This window comes from Hemicordylus capensis, chromosome 5, assembly GCF_027244095.1.
Source record: "Hemicordylus capensis ecotype Gifberg chromosome 5, rHemCap1.1.pri, whole genome shotgun sequence".
Classification (NCBI taxonomy): Eukaryota; Metazoa; Chordata; class Lepidosauria; order Squamata; family Cordylidae; genus Hemicordylus; species Hemicordylus capensis.
Genome location: NC_069661.1, coordinates 257949588 through 257969799, shown reverse-complemented (window position 1 = coordinate 257969799; position 20212 = coordinate 257949588). Strand labels below are relative to the sequence as shown.

General features: G+C 47.9%; 2 protein-coding genes and 1 long non-coding RNA gene across 10 annotated transcripts in view; 1 reads left to right on the top strand and 2 right to left on the bottom strand.

The window, feature by feature from the left end:
- The window catches only part of GOLGB1 (golgin B1), a 56180-nt gene extending 44926 nt beyond the window's left edge, over positions 1 to 11254 (bottom strand). The window contains exon 1 of the mRNA XM_053252414.1: positions 11219 to 11254. The gene's annotated coding sequence lies outside the window, so the exon portion shown is untranslated. The remainder of the gene's footprint in view (positions 1 to 11218) is intronic.
- The window catches only part of LOC128326148 (collagen alpha-1(IV) chain-like), a 36014-nt gene continuing 21232 nt past the window's right edge, over positions 5431 to 20212 (top strand). Inside the window, exons 1-5 of one of the 8 annotated variants that reach the window (XM_053252427.1) lie at positions 5465 to 5543; positions 10141 to 10192; positions 12406 to 12591; positions 13807 to 13846; positions 15947 to 16054. In XM_053252427.1, coding sequence (XP_053108402.1) covers positions 12547 to 12591; positions 13807 to 13846; positions 15947 to 16054 — 193 coding nt within the window. In that variant the 5' untranslated portion in view covers positions 5465 to 5543; positions 10141 to 10192; positions 12406 to 12546. Of the gene's footprint in view, positions 5544 to 10140; positions 10193 to 11409; positions 11647 to 12405; positions 12592 to 13806; positions 13847 to 15946; positions 16087 to 20212 lie in introns of those variants that run through there. The other 7 variants (XM_053252423.1, XR_008307867.1, XM_053252424.1 and 4 more) reach the window with 7 other exon arrangements.
- The window catches only part of LOC128326150 (uncharacterized), a 30581-nt gene continuing 25587 nt past the window's right edge, over positions 15219 to 20212 (bottom strand). The window contains exon 3 of the long non-coding RNA XR_008307869.1: positions 15219 to 16084. This is a non-coding gene — a long non-coding RNA (uncharacterized LOC128326150). The remainder of the gene's footprint in view (positions 16085 to 20212) is intronic.

The following is a 20212-nucleotide window of genomic DNA, read 5'->3' as shown; positions in this document are numbered from 1 at the left end:
GAGCAAGACGCTGAGTCTGTTTTAAAAGTTTTTTAAAAGAGCAGATCTGCCACAAATGGACGCAGACCCGAGTTGACAGCAGTGTCCCCGCTCACAGGGATTCCCAGAGGTTGTTGACTACAACTCCCAGAACCCCCAGCTGCAATGGCTATTGGCTCGGGATGATGGGAGTTGTAGTCCATCGCATCTGGGACTCCCTGGGAACACGAGTGGACAGCGCTGAACCCTGGCGGGCGCACGAGCCAGGAGGCTGCTCAAGGAGGCGGCAGCAGCCCGGGTGGCTCCTCTCTCTCTCTCTCCCGCCCCGCCCGAGACTGAGCTACATTGCCTGCAGGCTGGCCATTCGTCAGGTAGAGCGGCACGGTACCTGACGAATGGCCAGCCTGCAAACAGCGCGCGGGGCGGGGAAGAGAGGAGCCACCCGGGCTGCTGCTGCCGCTGCTGGGAAGCAGAGCTCCAATGACCTCCATCCACTTTTCCCGGGTGGAGGGGACCCCTTTAAGAGAGAAAGTGCCCCTGGCCATTTCAGGAGGTGTGCCTAGAAGAGCCCTGCGAAGTGCGGCGCAGGGAAGAACCTCTAACCCCCCAGCACGCCCCCTGAGAACTAACCTTCACTGGAAGAACTGATGGGGCGCGCGGGGGGGGGTATCTTTTCTTATTTTAAGCCAAATTTTGGGTTATAGCCCATTTGACCCACGAGTATACCCTTTAGGTTCTGGCAACACTCTCCCCCTATGTGGGGGAGTCTGTCACTGCCTGTGGATCTCTGTCCTGGAGCCAGCCTCCTTCAAGACTTGGCGGCCACCCCGACTTCTCTGCAAGACGTCATTGAGAAAGATCTAAGGGATCCCACTTAGTTTGCCCGTCAGGCGGCGAGTACTGTGTGTGTAGCAAGGTTGGGATACACACTGGATCCAGTATTCCAGCTGATCACTGCTGCAGTGGTTGCAACTCCTAGTTTGCATGAAGAGGTCCCTCGTGGTGGTATCTCCAGGTAGGGCTGGGAAAGACTCCTGCCTGCCTGCAAGCACAAGGTCATCTGGGACAATAATGGTCTCCAAAAAGACGGAAGGGCTTTTTTAATCAGCTTTGGGAAACCTGAAATAATAATAATGATGATGTATTTATTGTTAATGTTATTCTGCCTCCTTCCAACCACATCCAGCTTTTCTTATTTTTCAAAGATATTGTTGGCTATTTTTGACGGGAGAGAAGATTGCATTAGATCAAGAATCATAAGTGGAACTCTTTTAAAGGCAAAGTGTGTCGTGAGTCGGTGTCAACTCCTGGCAACCACAGAGCCCTGTGGTTGTCTTTGGTAGGAAAGAGGAGGGGTTGACCATTACCTCCTCCCACGCAGAATGAGATGATGCCTTTTAGCTTCTTCCTATATCACTGCTGCCTGAACCGGCAACCACTGGCTGGGTAGTCAAGCCATTTCCCCTGTAGTACATCACTACATTGATCTCCAACAGCAACACTGACAAAAGTTCAAAAACGTTTTAGATAATTGTTAACACTGCTTTGAATTTTAAATTATTCTAATGTTCTTCAGCTTTGTATTTTTTGCTTTGTATTTTTTGTAATGGCTTTGTCTGTAATGCTTTTTATTATTTATTTATTTGATTTTATTTGTATACCGCCCTTCCAAAATGGCTCAGGGCGGTTTACAATTAAAACAAACCACTAAAACAGTAAAGAGCTAAAACAAATTCAAAAACAATGTAACAATTAACAATTTAAAAACATTTTAAAACAACAATTAAACAATTCCAGTGATTATAATCCCGAAATCGGGTTTTTAGTTTCAAAATAAACCAGATATTAAAACCCCCCAAATTTAGGAAGCTGAGAAACCTGAGGCAAAAAGATGGGTTTTCAGGTGTTTTTTGAAAATTGCCAGAGATGAGGAGGATCGTATCTCAGCAGGGAGCGCATTCCACAATCTTGGGGCAGCGACCGAGAAGACCCATCTCTGTGTAGCCACCAAACGAGTTGGCAGTAACTGGAGACGGACCTCCTCAGATTACCTCAATGGGCGGTGGGGCTCATAATGAAGAAGACGCTCTCTTAGATACCCAGGGCCTAAGCCGTTTAGGGCTTTGTAAGTTATAACTAGCATTTGGTATTTTGTCCGGGAACCTATTGGCAGCCAGTGTAACTCCATCAGCAGAGGTGTAACATGGTCTCTCCGAGATGACTCAGAGACCAACCTGGCTGCCGCTTTCTGAACCAATTGAAGTTTCCGAAGTATGTACAAAGGCAGCCCCACATAGAGCACATTGCAGAAGTCTAGTATGGCGGTCACCAACAGATGTACCACTGTTTTGAGGTAGTTGATCTTGCAAAACGGGCGCAGCTGGTGTACCAGCCGGAGTGGATAGAAAGCACCCCTGGCCACAGCCTCAACCTGAGAAACCAGGGAGAGGTGTGAATCCAGAAGTACTCCCAGACTGCGAACCTGTTCCTTTTGGGGAAGTGTGACCCCATCTAGAACAGGCAGACCAAAAATGTCTCTAGAGTTCTGACCCCGCACAATAACTACCTCCGTCTTATCTGGATTCAGCTTCAGTTTATTCTCCCTCATCCAGCCCATTACTGCTTCCAGGCAGGCATTTAGGGAGGATATGCCAGCTCCTGAAGAACTTGACATGAAGAAGTAGATCTGGGTGTCATCAGCGTACTCTATTAACAAAGGAGTGCTGTGGTCTCTCCGAGATGACCCAAAGACCAACCTGGCTGCCGCGTACTGTACCAACTGAAGCTTCAGGACTATGTACAAAGGCAGCTCCACATGGAGTGCATTGCAGAAGTCAAGTCTGGAGGTTACCAGCATATGTGCCACTGTTTTGAGGTTGTTCATCTCAAGAAACGGACGCAGCTGGCGTATCAGCCGAAGCTGATAAAAAGCACCCCTGGCCACCGCCTCAACCTGAGAAACCAGGGAGAGGTGTGGATCCAGAAGTACTCCCAGACTGCGAACCTGTTCATTTTGGGGAAGTGTGACCCCATCTAAAACAAGCAGATCAGAATCGTCTCTAGAGTTCTGACCCCTCACAATAAGTACCTCTGTCTTATCTGGATTCAGTTTCAGTTTATTCTCCCTCATCCAGCCCATTACTGCTTCCAGGCAGGCATTTAGGGAAGTTATGCCATCTCCTGAAGAAGCTGACATGGAGAAGTAGATATGGGTGTCATCAGCATATTGATAACACCCAGCTCCAAATCCCCTGATGATCTCTCCCAGCGGTTACATGTAGATGTTAAAAAGCATTGGAGAAAGTACGGAGCCTTGAGGGACGCCACACTTAAGCTCAGATTTTGAAGAGCAACAGTCTCCAATTGACATCATCTGGACTCTACCTGAGAGGTTGGAGCGGAAGCACTGTAAAACAGTGCCTCCCACCCCCAACACCCTCAGACGTTCCAGAAGGATACTATGGTCGATAGTTTTGAGAGCTGCCAAGAAATCGAATTTTTATTATTATTATTATTATTATTATTATTATGATGATGATGATGATGAGATCCAAAAAGACCAACAGAGTCACACTTCCTCTGTCAATTCCCAATTGGAGATCATCCATCAGGTCGACCAAGGCAGTCTCCACCCCGTAGCCCGCCTGAAAACCAGTTTGAAATGGGTCTAGATAATCAGTTTCCTCCAGGACCGCCTGGAGCTGAGAGGCCACCACCCTCTCAATTACCTTGCCCAGCCATGGGAGGTTGGAAACAGGCCTATAATTGCTCAACTCTGAGGGATCTAATGCAGGCTTCTTTAGAAGAGGCCTAATGATTGCCTTCTTATAAGACAAATAAATCCTGCATTTATGATTTCCACCCGGCTGTTAACAACAACCTCCCTGCTAGATCGAACAAGCCATGTTGGACAAGGGTCAAGAGAACAAGTGGTAGGCCTCACCGATCCAAGCAGCTTGTCCACATCCTCAGGAGTCACAAACTGAAACCGATCCAGTTGAATCACATAAGAGGAGTCGTTGGGCACCTCCAGCTCAGACATCAAATTAATTGTGGAGTCTCCATCTAGGTCGGCCAGAATGCGAGAGATTTTATCTTCAAAAAACTCTTTAAACACATCACAGCGGGTAACTGATGACTCCAAATTCTGGTTCAAGGGAGACAGGGGCGGATACTAATCCCCTCACAACCCTGAACAACTCCGCTGAATGTGAAGTCGCAGAGGCAATACGGGCAGAAAAGAACTGCCTCTTTGCCGCACGTATTACCTGAACATAGATCTTTAGATGTGCTCTATGTCACAATCTGTCAGATTCGAGTAGAGTCTGACAGATTTTAACCTTTTTATTTTATTTTGTCAGTATTATTGTCAACTGCCCAGAGATGTAAGTGTTGGGGGAGGTATTTAAATGTGTCAAATAAAATGAATGAATGAATGTCCACGTTCTGTGCAGGGTAATGCAGATGGCATGGCTCTGCCCATGATGCTGCTGCAGGCCGCCCACCACGTGCCGGGGTCTTGCGCTTTTGGGCAAGAGCTCAGAGTAGCGCGCTGGGGCTCCACATCACTCAGTGCCCTCTAAAGGACCCCCACCGGTGCTGGGCAAAATGCAGCACTGCGCAGTGGGAACGGTTGCTTCTGTGGAGTGCCGGGGGGCTGTGTGGACTAGTCCGATGGAGTGGAAACTGCTCCCAGGCCTAACACACAATTAGTCGGGGAGCCACAAATCTGGGGGCTGATGGGGATCCGCTGCTGCCTCCGGGGCCTTGCTAAGAAGGACGCTGCCTCGAGTTTTCCGGGGTTTTCTTGTACATTTCGCTGTAACACAAATCCCCAGATTTTTCTGCTGTTGCCACCAGCCAATGCAGGTAGTGCATGGGAGCATGGAGAACCTACCCAAGTTGTGTTCCCAGAGTTAGGATTTGGTATTGGTGGGACAGTACATATCTCAGGCAGGACATCGGGGCTCATGCCCTCAAGGCGTAAACACCATGGGGCATTGGATTTACTTGCTTTTTGGAGCTCAGTTGGAGCTGTCACACACATTACGATCCCTGTAAACCAAAGGTTATTTTCCTGAATTGGAATTAGCTTGCTTTTGAAAATGGGGGGTGCCATATGTGCAACTGATTGTCTCCGAATTTGATGTTACAATACCAACCTTTTCATTAATTTGTAGAAATCTGAAACATATTTTTCTTGGACAAACACATCAAAGAGCCTTGTTCAGAAGATAGACTGGGTGTAAACACTCTCAATAAATCAATAAATCTGCCCTTGCACTCTTCAGTTGCTCATGGGTTCCTATCACCGCTGGGTTCTGTGAATGGTGGGTTATAGAAAAAAATATAATCAAGGATAGATTTGCCCGGCCTGGAATGCAGATTGGGCATGGCAGGCAGCCAATGAGGGAGCAGCATGGGCTGAATGGGAGGAGTTCCGGAATGTGCTGTCATCAAAGGGGAAGGCAGTTAAAGCTTCAGTTGGAGGAAGAACCAACCACACAGAATGAAGATCAGGTGCCTGAGATGCCCCACTTTTATTCAGCCTTCTGCTGAGTCAGGTCATTGGTTCTCTAGCCCCGGGTTCCCTGCTCTGACTGGCAGCAGCCGAGTCTCTGGGGACTCAGGCAGAGAGCAGCCTCTCCTTTTCAGGGGAGGCCAATGGGTCCTGCAGCAGAATGTTGCAGTGGATTCCCGGCTGGGAGTGGTGTGTGTTGCCTTAGCTCTCAGAGGCAGGCCGGTTTCCTTGGCCAAGCCCCCTCCATCCCCCTTCTCCAAGGGGTGAGCCATCCCAGAGGTGCTGTGCTTCTTGGGTTCTGGTTTCCCTTGGAGGCTTGGGGCGTCCGGTGTGCATAAACCCAATATTCTAGCATGTCCAAGCCGAGCAATGGATGGAGCTACAAGATAGCAAAGCATTCCTAAAAGTCAGCAAGGGCAGTGACGTCCGCTCCCAGAGGACAGACCCAGCCCCGGGGGCAGTGCAGCTCCTGCTTCATCCCAGGCCCCCAAACCTCTTGTCAGCTTCCTGAGGTTTTGTCCAGCTTGCCGGCTGTTTCTTCCACGCACTGGCTAAAAATGCACCTCTGGCTGGAGAGAGGGGAGGAGGGGCTGATGTCTCCCCTTCACACACCCTCGCTAACCCCCACCAGGTGAATTCTACCTGCTTCTTCTTGCCCAGTTCTACATAGTGTTCTCCTCCAGAGTGATAAAAAACTTGAGTCATGAATGCCTTATTGTTGAGCATCTCCTGGCCCATCTACCCACGATGAGCTTAAAAGGAGAGTTCGCTAATCACCAGCAAACTACAGGTCCCCAAACTCACGAGCACTTTCCTCTCCTGGGGCTCAGTTTCCCTGCGTCTCTACAACTGACCCCTCCAGACTGCATTTCAACAGCTCTCCTCAGCTGCTTGAGACCCTTCTGAAGAGAAAGCAGAGGCTCTGCCACTGAGAAATAACTCCCAAGGCTCCAGTTAGCCTGTTTCATTTCATATAATTTTATTTAAGGTGTTTTAAGCAGATTTCCAGTCAAAGGCTTCCGAGGAAGCTCACAGAATAGATCACACAATTTGAAACAAATTAGATTAAAGCATAACAAAAGGTAAAAATAAAAACCCCAAATAAAACACCGTAGTAACTGGGATTAAGAAGACAGCAATAAGAGCAGCAGCAAAACATCAAAATAAAACGAGTTACCACAACCATAAAACTACAGTACCTTTTAAAAGCCCAAGAAAAAAGCAAGGAACGGATAAAAGTTATTCCAGTGGTGGCGGGGAATAGAAGAAGTAACGTTAGCAGGTTGGGCCATTTCAGGGGAAGGGAAGTCAGAAATTTAATATCTATCCTCCCCTCAGGTTGTCCTGCCAGCTCTTTGTTCTCAGGGAACACTGCCAACAACTCACATAGCCTCACCTTGCTCCTTTGCAATGTCAATCCAGTCCAGAATAAACCTGAACTCATCCACAATTTGATTGTGAATAAAGGGGTCGACCTGGTGTGCATCACCGAGACTTTGTTGGGGGAGGCTAGTGGCCCAGTCTGGCCCTAGCTCCTCCCTCCAAGGTATTCTGTAGAGGAGCAAGTAAGGGAACGTGGGCGGGGAGGTGGAGTGGCTGTGGTCTATAAGGATGACATCTCCCTTATCAGGGTCCCTGTTGGGGTATCTGACCATACTGAATGTGTGTACTTAAGTTTGGGGACCAGGAATAAATTGGGACTTCTGTTGGTGTACCGATCGCCTCGCTGCCCAACAGAATCCCTTACTGAGTTCACAGACTTGGTCGCAGAACTTCCATTGGAGTATCCCAGACTTTTGGTGCTGGGGGACTTCAATGTTCATCCTGGGACCAATCTGTCCAGGGTAGCTCAGGAGTTCCTAGTGGCCATGACAATCATGGACCTATCCCAAATGGTCTCTGGACCGACACATATTGCAGGTCACATGCTTGGTTTGGTCTTTTACTCTGATCAGGGTGGTGTTCTGTGGGTGGGGACTCCTGTGATTTCCCCATTGTCATGGACAGACCACCATCTGGTTAAGGTTAGACTTACAACCACTTCCCACCTCCGCAGGAGTGAGGGGCCTATTAGAATGGTCCACCTGAAGACGTTATTGGACCAATGGGATTCCAAAAAACCTTGGAGGAATTTAATGTTGGCTCTGCCAGTGATCCTGTTGATGCCCTGGTGGAGAACTGGAACAACATGCTCACCAGGGCAGCAGACATGATTGCTCCTAAGTGTACCCTCTGACCTGCTTCGAAATTGGCCCCTTGGTATACAGAAGAGATACAGGGGCAGAAGCGGCAAGACAGGCAATTGGAGCACAAGTGGAGAAAGATTAGACTCGAATCCAACAGATTATTAAATAGAGCACATCTAAAGATCTATGCTCAGTCAATATGTGCAGCAAAGAATTAGTTCTTTTCTGCCTGTATTGCTTCTGAGAGTTCATGTCCAGTGGAGTTGTCCAGAGTTGTGAGGGGGCTAGTACGTGCCTCCGCTTCCTTGAATCAGAATTTGGATCCATTGGTTATCCGCTGTGATATAAAACTCATTAGTTTTTTGCAGATAAAATCTCTCATATTTGGTCCGACTTTGATGGAGACTCCACAATTGTAGCAGTGTCTGAATTGGAGGTGTCCAACAACTCCTCTTATGTGGTTCTACTGGATCAGTTTCAGTTTGAGACTCCTGAGGATATGGACAAGCTACTTGGGGCGATGAGGCCTACCACTTGTTCTCTTGACACTTGCCCAACATGGCTTATTTTATCTAGCAGGGAGGCTGTTGTAGGAGGCCTGGTAGAAATCATAAATGCTTCTCTGAGGGAGGGCAGGATGCCTCCTTGTCTTAAGTAGGCAATTATTAGACCTCTTCTAAAGAAGCCTGCATTAGATCCCTCAGAGTTAAGCAACTATAGACCTGTCTCCAACCTCCCATGGTTGGGCAAGGTAATTGAGAGGGTGGTGGTCTCTCAGCTCCAGATGAGAGGAAACTTGGAGGAAACTGATTATCTAGACCCATTTCAAACTGGCTTTTGGGTGGGTTATGTGGTGGAGACTGCCTTCATTGGCCTGATGGATGATCTCCATTTGGGAATTGACAGAGGAAGTATGACTTTGTTGGTCCTTTTGGATTTCTCATCGGCTTCGATACTATCAACCATAGTATCCTTCTGGAACATCTGAGAGCATTGGGAGGCACTGTTTTACAGTGGTTCTGCTCCTACCTCTCAGACAGATTCCAGATGGTGTCGATTGGAGACTGTTGCTCTTCGAAATCTGAGCTAATGTATGGTGTCCCTCAGGGCTCCATACTGTCTCCATACTGTCTCCAGTGCTTTTTAACATCTACATGAAACCGCTGGGAGAGATCATCAGGGGATTTGGTTCAGGGTATTATCCGTATGCTGATGACACCCAGATCTATTTCTCCATGTCAACATCATCAGGAGATGACATAACCTCTTCAAATGCCTGCCTGGAAGCAGTAATAGGCTGGATGAGGGAGAATAAACTGAGACTGAATCCAGATAAGATGGAGGTACTTACTGTGCGGGCTCAGAACTCCAGAAACGATTTTGATCTACCTGTTCTAGATGGGATCTCACTTCCCAAAAAAGAACAGGTTTGCAGTCTGGGAGTACTTCTGGATCCAGACTTCTCCCTGGTATCTCTGGTTGAGGCGGTGGCCAGAAAGGTTTTCTATCAGCTTTGGCTGATACGCCGGCTGTGCCCGTTTCTTGAGATGAATGACCTCAAAACAGTGGTACATCTGCTGGTAACCTCCAGTCTTGACTTCTGCAATGTGCTCTGTGTTGGGCTGCCTTTGTACGAAGTCTGGAAATTTCAGTTGGTCCAGAATGCGGCAGCCAGGTGGGTCTCTGGGTCATCTCGGAGAGACTATATCACTCCTATGCTGATAAATGTACACTGGCTGCCAATAAGTATTTTCCGGGCAAAATACGAAGTGCTGGTTATAACCTATAAAGCCCTATACCACTTGGGCCCTGGGTATTTAAGAGAACGTCTTCTTCATTATGAGCCCTCCACCCATTGAGGTTGTCTGGAGAGGACCGTCTCCAGTTGCTACCAGCTCGGCAGGTGGTCGCATGGGGACGGGCCTTCTCAGTTGCTGCCCCAAAACTGTGAAATGTGCTCCCTACTGAAATACGATCCTCCTCACCTCTGGCAATTTTTAAAAAGCACTTGAAAACCCACCTCTTCACCCAAACTTTTCAGCTTTTAAAATTTTTAAGGTTTAATCTGTTTTGACTTTTAAATAGTTTACATTGTTTTAAAGTTTTATGTATGTTTTAACTTGTTAAACATTTTTGTTAACCACCCAGAGATGAAAGTTTGGGGTGGTGTACAAGATAGATAGATAGATAGATAGATAGATAGATAGATAGATAGATAGATAGATAGATAGATAGATAAAAATAAAAGGCTCAGACCCAGCTGAGATTCCCCTGAGAGCATTCCACCCCAGAACAAGGTAGACCAACGGGGGTAGGGTGGGGTTGAGGGGGGTGAGAGGTGCACAATGCTAGAGGGGGTTTTATGTGAACTGCCCTGCCCTTCAGAATGCCCCAGGGCTGTTCTTGGTGCTATGTCTGTGTGGTAAGAGTCTCTTCTGGTCTATGGCTTCACAGAAAACGCAAGAAGACATGAGACGCCCATCAGAATAAGCAGATAACATGCCACGTAAGTTGCCTTTCCCAGGCACACCCTGTCTATGCACCCTTACTTCCTGGGATGGGGGACCACAAGCTCCATGACTCCTTCCTGCCCTTTGCCTGAGAGAGGGACAGCTGAATAGAAGAAGCTTCTTTAAGAACATAAGAACAGCCCTGCTGGATCAGGCCCAAGGAGGCCCATCGAGTCCAGCATCCTGTTTCACACAGTGGCCTACCACATGTCGCCGGAAGCCACAGGCAGGAATTAAGGCCATGCCCTCTCTCCTGCTGTTACTCCCCTGCAACTGGTACTCAGAGGCATCGTACCTCTGAGACTGGAGGTGGCCTATAGCCCTCCAACTAGTAGCCGATGATAGACCTCTCCTCCATGAAGTTATCCAAACCCCTCTTCAAGCCATCCAGGCTGTTGAACCACATCTCGTGCCAGAGAATTCCACAAGTGGATAATGTGTTGCGTGAAAATGTACTTCCATTTGCTGGTCCTAAGTTTCCTGGCAATCAATTTCCTGGTTCTAGTATTATGGGAGAGGGAGAAGAATTTCTCTCTCTCCACTTTCTCCACACCATGCATGATTTTATAGACCTCTAATATGTCTCCCCACAGTCACCTTTTTTCTAAACTAGAAAGCCCCAGGTGTTGTAGCCTTGCCTCATAAGAAAGGTGCTCCAGGCCCCTGAACATCTTGGTTGCCCTCTTCTGCACCTTTTCCAGTTCTACAATGTCCTTTTTTAGATGTGGTGTGACCAGAAGTGTATGCAGTACACCAGGTATGGCCGCACAATAGTTTTGCATAAGGGCATTATAATATTAGATTTATTTTCAATCCCCTTCCCAATGATCCCTTGCATGGAATTTGCCTTTTTCACAGCTGCCGCACATTGAATAGACACTTTCAACGAGCTGTCCACCACAACCCCAAGATCCCTCTCCTGGTCAGTCACCGACAGCTCAGATTGGGGTTCTTCGTCCCAATGTGCATCACTTTACACTTGCCAACACTGAACCACATTTGCCATTTAGTCGCCCACTCACCCAGTTTGGAGAGATCCTTTTGGAGCTCCTCACAATCTGTTTTGGATTTCTGTAGGCCGCAGAGGGGTCCACAAGGGGTCCTCCCCCGCCCCCACAGTCTCCCTCATCACCGCCGCGGCTGGGTAAATGTAGCATTTTTGGGCCTTTTGGGCCTCCGTAAAGGTGAGCGGTGGCCATTTTGGCCACTGCCACACATGTGCAAATGCTCTCTGCGAGGCCGCATGACAGGCCTCACAGAGGGCATTTATGGATGCACGGCAGCTGCCAAAATTGCTGCCGCTCACCTTTACGGAGGCCCCAAAGGCCCCAAAATACTACATTTACCCGGCCACAGTGGTGATGAGGGAGGCCAGCAGGGGGAGGGGGAACCCTCACAGACACACACACACACCCCATGGCCTACCGCAAGCTCCCCGAAGGGGCTACAGGTATTTATCGCTATTTTTTTTTTTTAATTATTATTGTGGACCTCCAGACAGGACCGGGGGGTGGGGTGGAGCATTCGATGGGGGCCTGACCGAACTGACCCAGTTCCGTTCAAGGCTGGTCTGGCCTCAAACCGAACTGGGCCAGATGGTTCCATGGACACCCCTAATGCTCAGTGGGATTTTGTCTTTCATTCAGCTTTAGGTAGCAGAGCTTTTGAAAGAGAAAAGCTGTATCGCTGGGGCTCTTGCAATTATAAAACTCATCTAGGCTTCACTGTCCAATTCCACTCCTGTAAAATGGGTATATAATTTTGGCCTTACATGCATCCCAAGGGTTCCAAGAGTTTTATTGCATCTGCTTGTTGCTCACCAGGTCTCTGTGCGTCCTCCAGAACAGTGTTTCTCAGTGTTTTTGGAGTCATGTACTGGTACATTCTTCATGAACAGTTTCCTGGACCAGCAGTTAGTAAAGGGGTCACCCCCCTCACCCCCCCAAGAACCCCCACCCCAAACAATTTTGGGCCAGTGGGGGCCGCCACTGCTAGGAGCTCTATGGAGCTCATTTCCAGGCAGCACTCACTGCTGGATAACATTCATTTTGAGGAAGCGAGGGCTGCCTGCCTAGAAATGAGCTCCGGAGAGCTCAGCCAGGCCCCAGGCCCTTTGTCCATAACATCATGCGCTTCACATATCTCTTGTGGCATAAGAAAATTAACCCATTGCAGTGGTACGCATTTCATTACTTTTATACATTGATAGCTAAGGGTGCAAAAGGAGCCAAGGGCGCAAAAGGAGCCAAGGGTGCAAAAGGAGCCAAGGGTGCAAAGGCAGCCAAGGGTGCAAAAGGAGCCAAGGACGCAAAAGGAGCAAAAGGAGTGAAGGATGCAAAAGGAGTGAAGGATGCAAAAGGAGCAAAAGGAGCAAAGGATGCAAAAGGAGCAAAGGGTAGGTAAACTGCATATCCATAAGTCGTTCACTGCACAGGAGAGGATAGCAGAGGAAGGGGAACTGCTTGACGTTCTAATTTTTTTTTTAACACCCTTGATTTGAGTGAAGAATCAAGAAGCTTACAAATCTACTCTTGCACCAAAAAGCATGGGAAATTGTAAGCTGAACTTCCATGCCATGTCAGCAGGACACACATTCTCTACAGTTGCACATACTGAGAGCCAGTGTAGTGTAGTGGTTAGAGAGTCAGACTAGGACTTGGGATACCCTCTTGGGTCATTTGCAGGATAAAATGGGGTGGGGGAGCCATGTTTGCTGCCCTGGGACCCTTGGAAGAAGGGTGGGGTTACAAGTAATACTGTGCTTTTTTGTGACACGCATGTATGCTTCCCCCTGGTCTTTCAGCCGGGCTAAGCTTTTTCCTCTTGGGGAGGTGAATGGCCTTGGAACCCTTGGAGGGTTCTTTCAGACCTCCTCAAGAGTCTTCGGCATTTGAACAGCATACACAGAAGGGCCTGGTTCTTTTTCAGGCTGGGCAGTAGGCTTGTGCATTTCGATTTGGGTACAAAACCTTTTGTGCCTGAAAATGCCAATTTTGGAGGTTTTGTAATCAAAACAAAATCAAGAATTAAAAAATAGAGATTTTTGTTTCCAAACTGAAATGACTGTGTTTCAGACAGAATGCTTTGTTCTTTGGAAAAGCATTGCAATTCAAATTGACTTCTCTGACTCTCTCCACTCCAGCTGAGGCACTGAGTGCTTAGCAGAAGATAAGATATGCAAAAAGCTGTTGAATGGTTTAGTTAAGTATGTGTTGTATTCCGTGTGATTGAAATGCAAACTGACCTTACCAAAGGGCTTTGGAAGACAGCATTTTGAGACAGAAATACCGAAATATCTTTGGGAGCTCAATGCCATTCCAAAGATCTTACTAAAAGCCATGGTATAAATTGTGTGGAGAAGCTTTTCGATAAGCTGGTTAGGAAAGTTCTGAAATTACACACGTTTTTCTTTCCAAAGGTTTAGAAAGGATCTCTTGACTTGTTTGGGGGTCTTTTGAAGAGCTATTCTGTTGTTCTTCTAATTTTTATGAGTTATAGTGGTGTCTAAGTTTTGTTGCTCAATTTGAGCAGTCTAAAGTAATTTAGGCCACAATGTAATTTGGTGGGACATGACGTCTAAGCCAGTGGTTCACAACTTTTGCCATTGCAGGGACAAGTCATCCACATGGGACTACAGAAGACAAAAGGAGGTGGGTGGGGAATACCCCTGTCAGTCTATTGACATCCCCAGGAATCTTAGTTGCTTCTAGCTTTCTTGTAACCATGATCCATGGTTTTGCACTTTCTTAAATGCAGTGATGATAAATCTCAACAATTCTGAACAGTAGGCTGATTTGTTTGGGCTATGGCTCACTCCACTTCAGTTAAAAACATTTGAAGCTGTTCCATAGTACCAAGCAGTTCATTGATCTATCTTGCTATCTCCAATGACCTGTGGTCACTGTTCCATGGGGAGGGAGTGTTTTTATTGAAAGATTGCTTGAATCCACAAATGTGTTGTGCTGCTGTGCTAGTGCTACAGGGACAGGCTCCCTCCCACCTGCTGCAAAATTCTCAAGTAACTGTGCCAAAAAATTAAGTGTCGTTGTTGTTCATCATTCTCTTCACTCTTTCAACTTGTTTATGTGGGGCTTCAGGGGCAAAACAGTGGGTTGGGTGGCAGTGCCCCAAGGGTGGTGCACCCAGATTCCAAATAGGGCAAAGGGCTGATTTCTTAGGAATTTTTGAGGTATACGCGTCTTTAAGATTTCCCCCCCCAGAGGGAATAATGGAGGTTTCAACAGCCCCATAACTTCACCTGGGGGGCACTGGGATGGCCCAAAGCGAATGGTAGTGTAGTGCACAGGGGGTGCCAACCATGCCCATGGATTGCTAACCCATTGGGGTACTGGGCTTTGTTGTTTCTGAGATGTTGAGTTTAGATTTTCTGGTAGCAAATGAGATTTTTAATGAAAAACCATGAATCCACTCTCAGATGCTACTAGAGAATCTACTCTCAGAACACCTCTAGAACAACAAAACCCTGTACTTCATGGGTTGGCAACCCATGTGGGTGGTTGGCACCCTATTTGTACTACACCGCCACTTGCTCTGGGCCACCCCTGTGCCCCTCAAGTGGAGTTACGGGACTGCAGAAACCTCCATTATACCCTACGAGGAAAATCTGAAAGACGTGTAACTTCATTAATTCTTTAAAAATTAGCCCTTTGCCAAATTCCTCTGTAAAAATTGTGGTAGCTTCCTTGTACCAACTGGGCACTACCACCAACCACACTCCACTCTGGGCCACCCCTCCCCCCACCCCGCATGAAGCTATACTTTTCCTGAAATCTCCATCATACCCTATGGGGAAAATCTGAAAGATGTGCAAGAATTCACCAAAAATCAGCAGTTTGCCCAATTCCTTTGAAATTTTTGTGGTAGCTTCCACTCATTGGGCACTATAACCCCCACCCAGTCTTTTGACCATGTGACCCATTTTTAAATCTGAATTAATTTGGATTCAGATTAATTAATGAATAATTAATGAATGAATTAATTCGGATACAAAACAAAACTGGGGTGATTCGGAAGGCTTAATTTTGGACAAAATACAAAATGGGGTTGATTCGGATTTGGTACAAATCAAAACAGAAAAAATACAAAACACGCAACCCTACTGGGCAGCCTCATGCTCACCCAACACTACCTTCTTCCCTAGCCAACTTCCTTCATTGGCTGCAGGCTTCTGTAGCTGCCAAAGGAAGTCCTGTGCCAGACTGGAATGAATCATGGTGGGGAGGGTGGAGCAAAGCAAACTGAACTCCTGTAGAAGAACCCCTTGGGCTCAGCAGAGGCGCCCCAAAGAGGAGCAATGGCTTTGTCGACTCAGCTCCTAAGGAGGCCAGAGTCCAAGTCTTCTCCCCTCTGCCACCGGCTTGAGCACATCGAAACATGGCTTGTTGAATGCCACAGGGATCAAACGGTGGTCTGTCCCATCCTGGCACAAATGGTATTCTGGGCCCGGCAACGGCCCTGTAAAAGGATACATCCCTGTCCTTTGGAGGCCAGGCAGGGCGTGTGGCAGGTTTGTGCCTTCCCCATCTGGCAGTGCTGATTTCACCCAATCTGAGGCTAGCAGGGACCCAACTCTAGAGCAGTCGGCAGAGTCCAGATCCCCGGCAGGCCGCTGGCTACTGCTGACCCAGAGAGGTGGCCAGAGTGTGTGTGGAAAGCTTTTCTCTGGGGCTCTCATGGGATGCTGGCAACGGATGGCTAAAGCCAAGTTTTCTGTCCTCTTCTGCTTCCAGGGCCTCGGGGACCTAAAACAAGTTTCCTTGATAGGCGCTTCGTTACTAACATCATGGCTGTGGTTTGCGTGGTCCTGTTTGTAAGCTTGATCGTGGTTGTTTCTCTGTGTAAGTTGAACTCCTTCAGCAAAGAAAAGTCTGTAAGTGTGCACAAGAAAAGTGTGAACAAACCTGTAAGTTTGCACAAGAAAAGTCTGTGAGTGTGCACAAGTATGAACAAGAAGAAGGGCGAATCTCCCCCTGGCTCAGCTCTTATCCCCCTTTTCTTACTTCTTTCCCACTGAAGTCACTGAGCCTACAAAGTTGCTCTGACTCATTTACTGTCTCTGCAGGTGAAGAGACCTGCATTGAAACTGCACAGTCCTCACTATGGATTTGCCAGGCCTTGTTCCCAATAACAGCCGGGGGCGGGGGGCACAAAAGGAAGTGCCTGCAGCCTGGCCATTTGTCAGGCACAACTATGCAGTTAACTGCGCAGCTCTACCTGATGAATGACCAGTCTGCAGGCAGCACAGGTATTGGGCAGAGCAGGAAGAGAGAGAGGAACAACCGTGCTTCCTTTGCCCCCCCTCCACTCATCAGGGTAATAACATAGGAAGCTGCCTTCTACCGAGTCAGACCATTGGTCCATGTAGCTTAGTATTGTCTACCCAGACTGGCAGTGGCTTCTCCAAGGTGATAGAAAGGAGTCTCTCTCAGCCCTGTCTTGGAGATGCTGCCAGGGAGGGAATCTTGGAACCTTCTGCAGAAGGCAGCAGCCCCATCCGCTCAGGGGAACAGCTTACAGCAGTAGCACATGCCATCTCCCATTCAAATGCAAACCAGGGTGGATGCTGCTTAGCAAAGGGGGAGAATTCATGCTTGCTACCACAAGGCCAGCTCTCCTCCCTTTCTTGAGCCCCTACTGCTCATTTATTTCCTTTCTGATCCTCATGTGCTGTCTGAGAACTCTCTGAAAGGCTTCCTATAGATGCCTCTGTGTACAGTATATTATTAGATTACTAGTGGGCCCGGGCATAGAGCATTTGTGCCTCTAGCTGGCCTGCCGCCGCCACCTGGCCCGCCGCCACCTGGCCCGCCGCCGCCTGCACCGCGGCCAGGCCTGCCGCCTTCCCTCCGCGGCCGGGACTGCCACCGCCGCCGGGCCCACCGCCTTGCGTCCGCAGCCGGGCCCGCTGCCTTGCCTCCGCAGCCGCCCAGGCAGGCAATTCTCCTGGGTGCGCCAGGACCAATCAGGCGCCCCCGCAGCCCAGCAAATCAGCTGAGCTGCCGGGGCGCATTTTTCCCTGCACACCCAGGAGAATTATATATAGAGATTATATTATAGAGGGGGATGGGAGGCAGTCTGCCCAACCTGCCTCTTGAGTTTCATCAGACAGCAGAGTTCGTGTTCCTTTCTAGGAACATAGGAACATAGGAGCCCCTGGTGGCACAGTGGTAAAACTGCCACCCTGTAACCAGAAGGTTACAAGTTCGATCCTGACCAGGGGCTCAAGGTTGACTCAGCCTTCCATCCTTCCGAGGTCGGTAAAATGAGTACCCAGAATGTTGGGGGGCAATATGCTAAATCATTGTAAACCGCTTAGAGAGCTTCCAGCTATAGAGCAGTATATAAATGTAAGTGCTATTGCTATTGCTATAGGAAGCTGCCATATACTTAGTCATTCCATTGGTCTATCTAGCTCAGTATTGTCTTCACAGACTGGCAGTGGCTTCTCCAAGGTTGCAGGCAGGAATCTCTCTCAGCCCTATCTTGGAGATGCTGCCAGGAAGGGAACTTGGAACCTTCTGCTCTTCCCAGAGCAGCTCCATCCCCTGAGGGGGAATCTCTTACAGTGCTCACACTTCTAGTCTCCCATTCACATGCAACCAGGGTGGACCCTGCTTAGCTAAGGGGACAAGTCATGTCTGCTAGCACAAGACCAGCTCTCCTCTCCTCTCCCTGTTCTCTTCATTTGTGTAGGACTTGCAATATCTGAAGGAATTCTTTTTCTCCATAATAGCTTCCTTGACTTTACTCGTTAGCCATGCTGGTATCCTTCTGGACTTGCTGGTACCTTTCCTCCTTTTTGGTATATGTTCTAACTGGGCTTCTATTATTGTGATGTTAAATAAACACCATGCATTCTGGAGTGAAGTGACTCTCTTGATTTTCCCTTTCCATTTTTCTTTTCACCATACTCCTCATTTTAGAGAATTTTTCTTCTTCTGAATCTCAAAGTGTCTGTGTTAGGCCTCCTTGGAGATTCTCTCTGTGCATGTATGCTGAATTTCAAAATACTGTGGTCACTATTCCCTAAAACCTCCATGATATTGACATCTCACACCAGGTCCTGGGCACCATTAAGTCCAAGGTTGCCTTTCCTGTGGTTGGTTTCATGCCCAGCTGTTCTAGGGCACAGTCATTCAGCATATCTAGAAATTCGACCTCTCTGTCATTACCTGACTGTGAATTTATCCAGTCTATGTGTGGGTAATTGAAGTCACCCATTATTACTGCCCTGCCTCTCCTTGATGCCTCCCTGATTTCCTCCTGCAACTCCCAGTCACTGTCAGCGTTTTGATCCGGAGGGCGATAGCACATCCCGAATAGCACACTTCCTTTCAGGCCTCGTATTTTCGTCCACAGAGTTGGTATGGAGGACCCTGGTTGTCCTAGGTAGTCTAACTTGTGAGATTCTATCCCTTCTTTAATATACAGTGCTACTCAACCTCCAATTTGCCCCTCCCTGTCCTTTCTGTAGAGTTTATATCCAGGAATAACAGCGTCCCACTGGTCCTCACTGTTCCACAATGATTCCATTATGCCCACTATGTCTATTTTTTCATTAGCAACCAAGCACTCCAGCTTGCCCACCTTGGCTTGGAAGCTTCTGGCATTGGCATATAAACAGTAGGGATGTGCAAAACGTTTCAGGTACAAAACAATTTGTACTCGAAATGGGCTGTTTCTGGTGTTTTGTAGACAAAACAAAATGCCCATTTTCCAAATCCAAAAGTATTGTACACAAAATAAAATGTCCCTGTTTTGGCTACAAAACGTTTTTTTGTTTCGGACCTCCATTCTGTGACGATCTCTGAGTCCGACTCCATTTTGTTTTTGACATCTCTTTGAATTTTCCACCCTTCCAGCCTTCCGATCGGTGACCTAAAGCATAGGCTGACCTGCTGATGATTCTCTCCTTGTTTTCCATTGGCTCTTTTGCCTCTTGCCACTCTTTAATGACCCCACAATGGCCAGGGGAAGGGTCAAAGAAGGGGCAAGGGTGGGGGAAGTTCAAGGAGGGGTTTTCAATTCATTCAACAAGTTAGTTACTCATTCACCATTCTGCCTTTCTGCCTCATTGAAGAGAGAGAGAGAGAACTAGTTTGCATTGCATGACATGCCTCAAGTTGCCATGATGATGCCATGCCATTGCCTATGCCTGCCTGCCTTGTTGCGAGCCTGAGCAAAGCCTGACAGCCTGCTATGGCTACTGCATGCCGGCCTGGGAATGGATTTATCTGCTGCATTGCCTTTTTGTTCCAGAAGAATTTTTTTCCACCCTTTTGAGAGATGCCATGCCATTGCCTATGCCTGCCTTGCTGCCAGCCTGAACCCAGCCTGTAGATTCTCTGGAAGATATGAGATTTTCAGCAACAAACCATGAATCCACTCTCATATGCTACCAGAGAATCTACACGCAAAACATCTCAGAAACAACAGAACCCAGTACCCCATGGGTTAGTAACCCATGGGGGTGGTTGGTACTCTATGTGCTCTACACCACCACTCGCTCTGGGCCACCCCAGTGCCCCCCAAATTCAGTTATGGGGCTGGTGAAACCTCCATAATTCCCTATGGGGAAGAATCTTAAAGACACGTCAACGCCATTAAATCTTTAAAAATCAGCCCTCTGCCCAATTTCTTTGAAATAATTCTGGCAGCTTCCTTGCCCCCACTGGGTACTACCACCCACCTAACTCTGCTCTAGGCTACCCCATTTCCCCCCAATGTGAAGCTATACTTTTTCCTGTAACCTCCATTCTTCCCTATGGGGAAAATCTTAAACTTCAAAAATTCACCAAAAATCACCCCTTTGTCCAATTCCTCTGAAATTTGGGTGGTAGCTTCCACCCATTAGGCACTACCACCCCACCACTAGTTTTTCCCTGGGGCTGTTTTTTAAAAGCCAAAACATTTCAGATTCGGATTTTGCAATTTCAAACAAAGAACAAAATGGGGGTGTTTCGGATTCAGGCCAAAAACAAAACAGGGGGGGGGGG